The 9,310-nt window shown below is 32.5% G+C and overlaps 1 protein-coding gene across 1 annotated transcript; it reads left to right on the top strand.

The window, feature by feature from the left end:
- The first annotated feature begins 737 nt into the window (after window positions 1-737).
- LOC132171479 (uncharacterized) lies at window positions 738-9,310 on the top strand. The gene is made up of 4 exons (XM_059582803.1): window positions 738-1,242; window positions 1,339-1,488; window positions 8,686-8,736; window positions 8,904-9,310. The coding sequence occupies exons 1-4, from the start codon at window positions 738-740 to the stop codon at window positions 9,308-9,310; spliced, it is 1,113 nt and encodes a 370-aa protein (XP_059438786.1).

The raw sequence follows: 9,310 nt of genomic DNA, 5'->3' as shown, positions 1-9,310 counted from the left end.
ATGACTTTTTAATAAAATTTATTCAAACCTTATCTATTTTATTAGCGAAAAAACTGTCTTTTTTTAGATGCTGCCATCCAAGTTTGAAGAATAAGGAGGGATAGCATATATCACTAACGAAGCTATTAAAATTTAACGATGGTTCCTTTTACATATTACTTCTACAATTAGATGCTGCCATCCAAGTTTGAGCATGTTATAAAGACGACGTTCTAGATAGGCAGATGCTTGTCTTGACGTGGCATGCTTCTTGTGATAGAGAATATTAGGAGATTTGATTTCATTGTAATTGATTGTAATCTTCTATATTCAGATTTGATGATAAATCAAATCCAATTGATTTTATTGTAATTAGATTTGATGGTAATCAAATTCCTTTGATTTGATTACCAAACTTATCTACATCAATTCTCCTAAAATAGGAGTACCATGTATTGTGAAAAAAAAATTAAGTAATAAGAGCATAATGTAGCTCTTTGGGCTTTATCTATGGACGTAGGTGGTTGATTGAACCACGTAAAATCTTTGTGTCACTTTTATTTAAATTCTGCTATTTATTTATTTTTCATTAAATTATTTCCGCATTTAATGTTCATAGTATTATGAATTTCTTCATCTTGTACATACGTAGGTACATTGGTACAAATTGTGTTGGCCTCTATATATAGTGTATATTTTTAGTTAATTCTGAAATTTAAAATCAACAGAAAGATCATCCTTTCCTTTCATTTCGTTCAATGACAACAAAGAGAAACTTGGCAGGGAGGGACAACAATGGACATTTTGATCAATATAAAGAATTTGTTAAGGGTGTGCAACTTGGATCTTTGTTCCATGTACAGCTGTTCCTTGAGGATCATCCCAATGCAAAGAATGAGAAGATCACAGCTCAGGGCAAGACAGCTCTTCACATTGCTGTTGCTGCGGGACATGAGAATATAGTGGAGAAGCTGGTGGTTTTAATGTCGGAAGAAGGATTGGAAATACAAGATGATGATGGTTGGACAGCTCTAGCTGAGACAGCTTTTGCTGGTAACTACCGGATGGCAAAGTGCATGCTTACAAAGAACACGCGCTTGGTCAGCATTGGAAACGTGGATGGACGTCTTCCGGTTGTTCTTGCTATTGAAGGTGGTTATAAAGAATTGGCTTGCTTTCTCTTTTCTCACACTCCGCTAAAAGATCTAGAAGGCATCAGCGTTGCTACACTTTGTACGAAGGCTATATATACCCGGACGTTAGGTAATTAACAACTTCTCCTTTAACTATCCATTGATGGCTGTTATTTATGATTTTCTTTTTATTGTTTTTTGTACTTACGCTATTACAACACAACAGCTATTGCTTTGAATTTACTCAAGAATGATCGACATTTGGCTCTTGCTCCAGGCAAAGAGAATGTCTCCCCTTTGTATGCCTTGGCTTCTACGCCTAACGCATTCCCAAGTGAAAATCAGCTTGTGTTTTGGAAACGATGGATCTGCTCTCGTTAGTATCGCTCTCTTGTTTCTTTTCATTAAATTGCTCTGGTATTATGCATGCACACATAGAATATATATTAATTTAATTCTATAATTAGGATTACCTAATTATATTAAAGTAATGATTATGTGATTAAATTTACATATTCCTATCAGTTTAAGCTTTTAGGATAACTGGTAATAATTTAAATCACCCCATCTAAATTAAATATTTCACGTGTTGAGTCTGACCTATAATTAAAAGAAAGTTTAAGCCCACACGTAGAGAGTGTTAAAATAATGATTAAGTGATTAAATTTATATTTTCCTATCAACTTAAAATTTTTAGATAACTGGTAATTTAACACATTCTATTTTTATTTTTTTTAAGAAAAGAAAAAAAAAAAAACGAATAACCATTTTTACCAGTACTGCACAAGATGAAGGGTAAAGAGGCCACGTACCGGTTTGAGGAATTGAGACACCGGTTTAAAATTCCCCAAAAATAATATTAACTTCATACTGTAAAATTAATTCAGACATTCTTATAATTTCATATGCAATTTGTTTTTTTATTGACAATTTCATATGCTATTAAATATAAAAGGATGTGATCGCCAATTTTAACAGTACTACGTACACGCATAAAACATGATTAAATTATTACTATTAGTACTCTTAACTTTTTAATTATCGGCTTGATGTGAAGATTAAACTTGTACATATATAAGTGAATCCAAATGCTGATGTTAATTAGAAAAACAAATTATATAAACTATTATTACCGGTTATTGTTGGGGCAATTAATCAGGATGTTTTAAGATATACTTGAAATTATAAACAAACTAAAAAATCTGCTTTTCACATGATCAGTAATGCTATATATATTTTGTATACATGATATGGGCACAACTTTGCACAAATCTAAAACTGAAATAATCGACTTGTTTTATACATCAAATTTGAGAAGAAAAAAAAAAAAAAAAAAAAAACTATAAGATCAAACTAATCTATATAAAGAGTGGTAGCCTCATTACATTAAACACATACATGACGCTAGATAGAACTAAGATTATTTTGACAGCATATGATAACAGCTGAAACTAAGATTCATATATGAATTGGAGATTGAAAATGGAATTCAGGAAGAAAGAAAATAACAAATATGAAAGAAAAACATCTTAATTCTTAAAATAAACAAACAGAAAAATAACTCTAAAAACCTGAAATTTAATTAATACATCAAAACTTAATTTCAAAAGAATATAGACTTGCCATTTATATAGGCTAAGTTCGAAAATAGTTGGAGAAATATAAAGAAATAAAAATCCAAAAATATCTCTAAATTAACTGAGAGACAAAACAAATTAAATTCACAAATAAATATCTTCAAATATTATGCATGATCGATCTCATTCCCAAAATATTCTTCAAATATTATATCTGATTCTTTGCATCAAAATAGCAATCACTAAATATGATAAAAGAAAAACAAAAAGATGAAGCGGGCAAGAGCATGAATTGCATGTAGTTCATATATATATATATATATATATATATATATGCATTGCGTATCCTGTCAATAAGAAATTCACGAAACCTGAATTTATTTCGTAAAACGATGTCTTGCTCGCATTTGTGTTACCTTTCGAACACTGCACAACATACATATATAGGGTATATAGGATAGGGCCAAATATAAAATATATATTATATAAGTTTTTCCAAAAAAAGTATATTTTTTTATTTAAAATTACTTTAAAGAAAATTGCTCATGCGAGATTTACTAATTAATGCTACAATCAAATTCTTACTTCATTCACCCTTTTTGCTCAAAGGTATAAGCATTCACTGGACGGAGAAATTTCGTTTGAAGAATATTGAAGAAGTAGAAAGGCGCCAAAACTGTATGGGATCCGGTATGTTTTTGCCCAAAATTTCTCCCCCTTATGTTTGGGTGGTTAAAATGAGAATCGTAATTTTGGCAACTTCATTTTTTCCATTGTGATAAAATAATAAAACAACAAACAGTAATCCAGTAACGACTTTTATTTTTTATGCTGGCAACATCAGGCCAAAAATTTCTTTTCTCCTCTACAAAATATTGAAAGAATTTGGGAAAAGATTAACATTGTTGTTTAATTAAAGTGCTGAAATTGAAGAACCAAATCTAAATATTTGCCAAGAGGAATGATAGGGACCCAACTTTTTTGCCCAACAAAAGTCCAACTTTTGCCTTATTTATTTTTAAAAAATAAAATAAAATAAAAAATGGAAAAAATGTTTGAAGCAACCCTATCTATTTTTTGTCTTTCTTTTATTTTGTATTTTTTAAAAAATGAAAAATTGTATTTTTTTCATAATGATGTCATTTTTTTCAAGAAAATGTCATTATTATGAAGAAAAATACTATTTTTCATTTTTAAAAAAATACTAAATAAAAGAAAGGCCAAAAATAGACAGGGTTGCTTCAGACATTTTTTCTATTTTCCATTTTGTTTTTTTTCAAAAAAAAATAAAGGGTAAAAGTTTGACTTTTGTTGGGCAAAAAAGTTGGGCCTTTAGCATTTCTCATTTGCGAATATGTAGAATCTAGTGAATCTATAGAATCTAAGAATCCTCGCAATATACAAAAATGAATGGGATTAATGACGTGGCTTTAGTGACATTTTTGGGCAAAAAACACATGATGAGAAAGTTTTGGGCTCAATAAAATGCCCATCTTTAGCCCATAAATTCTTAGGTGGCATCGATCTTGCCTTAAGTGTGTTTTGTGAAAAAAAAAAAAAAAAGGAAGAAAAAAAAGAAGAAAAAAATTAAGAATGAAAATTTAATGATGTGGCATCTTGCCTCTTAAACTTTTATGGGCTAAAAATAAAATTTTTATTACACTATAGCATACCTCAAAAAATGTTACCATATGGCCAGTTAGTGATGTGGTTTAGTGACTATTTCAAAATGACAGTAATTATTAAGACTAGAAAAGGGGATAGTGACGTGCCCCTTGTTCACATGTCACCACCAATAAAAACATCACTATCCTTTAAAAAATTATATAAATAAATTAAGTGAAAGCTGGTGGTGAACAGTATCCTTTATAAGGATACTAGTGATGAACAAGGGGATAGTGATGTGCCCCTTGTTCACACGTCACCACCAATAAAAATGTCACAAGAATGTTTTTTGAAAAAAATACGACTAGTCAAAACCTTATCTAGTTATCTAACATACCTCACAAATAAAGTGAAACAAAACCTCAATTTAAGCTTAAATGTGTACAAGGGATAAAGTATAGGCAAAATGACTCACCTAACATAAGGTGAGATCATCGCCACTCTCCCTCAAGGTGTGAATTGTATCATCCTTCCTAACTCAAACTTAAGAAATCTTAGATCTAGACTTATGACTTTGTTCAAACTTATCTAACCTATATAGCACTTCTCTCATCATTATGACCAAATCCTCACTTTCTTTCCTAGAATAAGAATTTTCATTTATATGTACATGAGGTTTCAAATTAAAACAATGAGGTCGAATGTAACCCACTTTTCCACAGTGATGACATGTAGGGACAAATCTTTGCTAATGTAATATCCTAGGAGGATACACGACTCTAGGTGTAAGGTAAGATGCATGAGGCTCAATGTAGATTTTCTTACCTTTCTTACCTTAAGGAGTCGGAGCAACAGCTTGCTTTCTTCACTTGAAGATTCTTCTACTTTCTTTGGTTTAACAAAAACAGTCTTTGAAGTAGAAACACGGTTAGAAGACAAACAAGCAATTTTATCAAATTCTAAGCCAGATATGTCATTAGAATGCTTTTGAATATGCAACATTTTATCAAGCTTTTCACTAGAGAATTTACTCAAGTGATTTCTAGATGCAATCAGATCATTTTGAAGGGATTTATTTTTAGCAATTAACACATGATTTTCAGATTTGAGAATATTGCAAACAGCATGTGAATCATTCAAAGATTTCAACAAATTATCCCTTTCAAGCTCAAGATTCTTAACATCCTTAACAATTTTCAAGTTAGTATTTCTAAACATAGAAAACTTTTGCATTAAATTGTTAAAGGAGTTTTGAAGATTATTAACCCTATTTGATTCATTATCAGAGGCAGACTGAATATTTGATTGATAAGAATCATCAGAATCATAGGATGCAACAAATGCTACATAATTAGGAGTTTCTTTCTCATCAATGTCACTTAAGGTAATATTGAAAGCTTTTGATCTTTTAGCTTATTAATCTTGAGGTTAGAACAATCCTTTCGCACATGACTATAGCTAGAACACTCATAACATTTTGGACCACGTGGGTCTCTTTCATTTCTATCCTTAGTACTCTCTTTTTGTTTTCCAAATTTCTTGGAAATTCTATGTTCATTCTTTAAATACCTTATAGCTATCAAGACAAGTTCCTCATCATCTGGTGAATCCTCATCAAATAACTCATCAGAGTTCTTCCTAAGAGTTTTAAGGGCAATATCCTTATTTTTCCTAGGTTGAGGCAAGGAAAACTCATAATTTTGAAGAGCACCAACTAACTCTTCTATCCTCATGGTATTAAGATCAGTGCATGACTCCATAGCAGTTACCTTCATTCTGAATCTTTTAGGGAGTGATCTCATAACTTTTCTAATAAGCTTAGTGTTAGAAACTTTATTTCTTAGATTTATCATGGAATTTCTAATTTCACTAAGTTTACCAAAAAATTCATTGAATATCTCATCCTCTAACATTTTAATATCCTCAAACTGAGAAACTAACATTTGAAGTTTTGAAGCTTTAACAAGATTAGTTCCTTCATACATAGTTTCTAGGATCCCAGTTTGTGAAATTGCCAAGCATAGAGCATTCGTAGCTTTGTCATTCACCATACGAGTTTGTTTTTTAACATTAGATCATTCGGCTGTCGTCTTATTTGGAACTTTAAATTCAGATTCAATGACATGCCAAACGTCTAAAGATTTTAAGAAAAATTTCATACGGGACTTCCAATAGCCATAATTTGATCCATTAAAACTAGGCACAGTGTTAAGGGTTTGAGACATCTTAAACAATAAACAAATATCACACTCAGGAATTTAAAGTTTAAATATCACAATTTATGTGGAATTAACGGATATTTAAATCTAAGCAAACAATCACCCAAAAACAAGTAAAATCAAACACAAAGATTTTGGTGACGAAGATGAAACATTTTAGAAAACGTTCTAAAAGTAAAACCTCTCCGGGGCAGCCAAACCTAGAAAATTATTATCAAAAGATTATCAAAAGATTATCCAAAGATTACAGACACTAGGAATACTTACAACCCTTTGCAAGACCTTGGCTCTGTAAGATCGACACTCCTCCAACTTGTCTTCTCTCTCACAATCTTCTTCAACGTGATTCTCTTTTATCGAACCCTTCCGATAGACTTCAATTAAGCACACAATCAAAACTAACAAAAATCCTCTAAGAAGAATCAATTTGGCTCACAACAAAATAATCACTCAAGTACAGCCTCACACGAATTCTAGGGTTCTAAAATTCGTGTCTCTCTCTTCTATAATGATGTATATATATCATTACATCAAACCCTAGACCTGGGCCCACTAAAAACACATTTTTAGGCATAATAGGTACGGGGTGTCCGAACAGGCTAATGGGCTGTCCGGACAGGGCCTTGCGGAGCAGAAACAGAGTTTCTGGAACTGCTGTCCGGACAGGGACTGGAGAGGGTGAAAATCAGCAATCTGGAAATTCCGTCGGTCCTTGATCAACAGCTTCGATCGATTGGTGTTTGTGGTCCGATTGAGCTGAAAGTTTGTAAGAACGTTCATGACACATGAATCTACATTATGAACGGTGGACATTTGATTCTGAGCATTGTATATTAGTGTTTGAACTCGTGAACAGTAGCCTCTGCATTTTGGAACCGAATTAAGCCAACAAAAATACTAACAATAAGCAAGCTAAGAAAGCCAAAGAGTTTCCACACCTTTTCCGTAGCATCTTTTGGGTCCTTTGGAAATCCTTCCACAGAATTTGAATCAATTGAAACAAAAACCTTCACTTGCAGAAAATTTTACAAGAAGAATGAAAGAAATAAACCACATCGGGAAAATAAAAGTAGAACCCAACGTCCCTAGCTACGACGGCGTTCTGGAGGGGAGATGAGAAAATAAGAGGGAGAAAGAAGAAAGAAGAAAGAAAGAAGAAAGGGAGCTAGGCGTGAGAAAATAAAAGGGGTAAAGAGGAAAGAAGAAAGAAGAAAGAAAAAAGAAAAAAGAAAAAGGGATTCCTCTTTTCTTGGTATAAAAGCAATTTAGTTCTCTAGTTGGATTCCTACCATGCTATGGTTTGTTGGTTGGTAGTAAGAAAAAGGCACAATACCCATCACAGGATTAATTATTTTGGCCTTTCACTGGATCTCAGTTTCCCTTTATGTTCTAAGGCCAATAAGAGCATTGATCATCTTCTTCTCTCCTATCCTTTCTCTGCAACGGTTTCGTGATTTCTCTTTGCTAAGTATAATTTGCCTTACTCTTTTTCTTGTCGGGATGAACTATTGGCTCAGAGTCACTCCTTTGTTTGGCTTTGGATTTTCTACTTTCTATAGGTGGTTATGTGCTATTTGGGGAATTTTGGATAGTATTTTTGGTGTGAGTTAGTGCTTTAATATGTTTTGTTCTCCCTGCGTGGAGTTTTCTTTGTTTGTTTGTTGTTTTTTGTTTGCCATGATTGTCTCTTTGTAGTGCTCTAAGGCGCTGTGCTTCTTTTGTTTCTGTGGAGGGTTGGTTGGCTATTCTTTTGTTGCTTTTCTTCCTTCCTTTGTTTATTCATATTCATAAAAAAACATAATTCAGTTCAGTTTCAAAACTCAAATCTGCCCCAAAAGTGCACTCTAAATCCATCTGATAAGCCATCTCTAGCCGTGTAACTAAAAGTCTTCGGGTTTGTGTCTGATAACAAATTTGAGGCTAAAAACTCGACCACTATTGATTAGAACTACACAAAATTTACTAATAAATGATAGGGAACTGGTGGTGCTTTTCTTGTCTAGAGAAGGAAGCCAATCATATTGTAGATTATAATGCTGATTATAGATTTAGCTGAATCTACTGAGTTGCTTATTAATTACGTACATCTAGTTTATTTTATTTGTAAATTCTTTATTCTATTTCTAGCAATAATTTTCTAATGCTGAATTAAGTGTTCTTTTTACTTTGCAGTACAAGCTGAATTGCGCCAACTAGTGCCATCTCTCGTTAACCTAGTTTTCGGTATACTGCATCCACTCAATTAATCTCATTTTTCAATGAATTTTATGAATTTCTTTATTATGCTTTTTGTTTTTTGTTTTTTGTTTTTTTCCGCTATATATAGCTGAATTTCTTTATTATATGACTTTTTGTTTAGTTGTAATTATTTTGACAATTAATTTGCGAAGGAATCAAGGATTTATATGAAATGAAGGTGGCCGATTTCCGGAGGGGTATGATTATGTCGTACATGTGCAATGTGATAGAAATGTCAAATGATGAAGAGAGGAAGACTGGTTGCGTTTATACAGCTGTCTTCCGTGCTATCAAGGATGGGAATTTGGAGTTTGTTTATAAAATAGTGAGTAGAAATCCAGATCTCTTGCGGTGCAAAGATGACAAAGGCAGAACCATATTTCCGAGTGCAGTCCTATATCGCCAAACTAAAATCTTTAGTCTTATATACGGGCTTCATGTGAAGCTCCCGAAGGTATACTCTCAAGATTGCTTCAACAACAATATATTACATATGGCAGGAATGTTAGAAGCTTCTGCCCAGCTTAATTGCATCCCAGGTGCAGCATTGCAGATGTAA

This window comes from Corylus avellana, chromosome ca1, assembly GCF_901000735.1.
Source record: "Corylus avellana chromosome ca1, CavTom2PMs-1.0".
In the NCBI taxonomy this organism is placed as follows: domain Eukaryota; kingdom Viridiplantae; phylum Streptophyta; class Magnoliopsida; order Fagales; family Betulaceae; genus Corylus; species Corylus avellana.
Note: the sequence above shows the minus strand (reverse complement) of the source record. Positions and strands in the feature narration are given on the sequence as shown.

Coding starts and splice junctions, on each gene's coding strand:
- LOC132171479 (XM_059582803.1), top strand. CDS start 738: ATGACAACAAAGAGAAACTTGGCAGGGAGGGACAACAATGGACATTTT. Junction 1,243..1,338: donor TATATATACCCGGACGTTAG/GTAATTAACAAC, acceptor ACAACACAACAG/CTATTGCTTTGAATTTACTC. Junction 8,737..8,903: donor TCTCGTTAACCTAGTTTTCG/GTATACTGCATC, acceptor TAATTTGCGAAG/GAATCAAGGATTTATATGAA.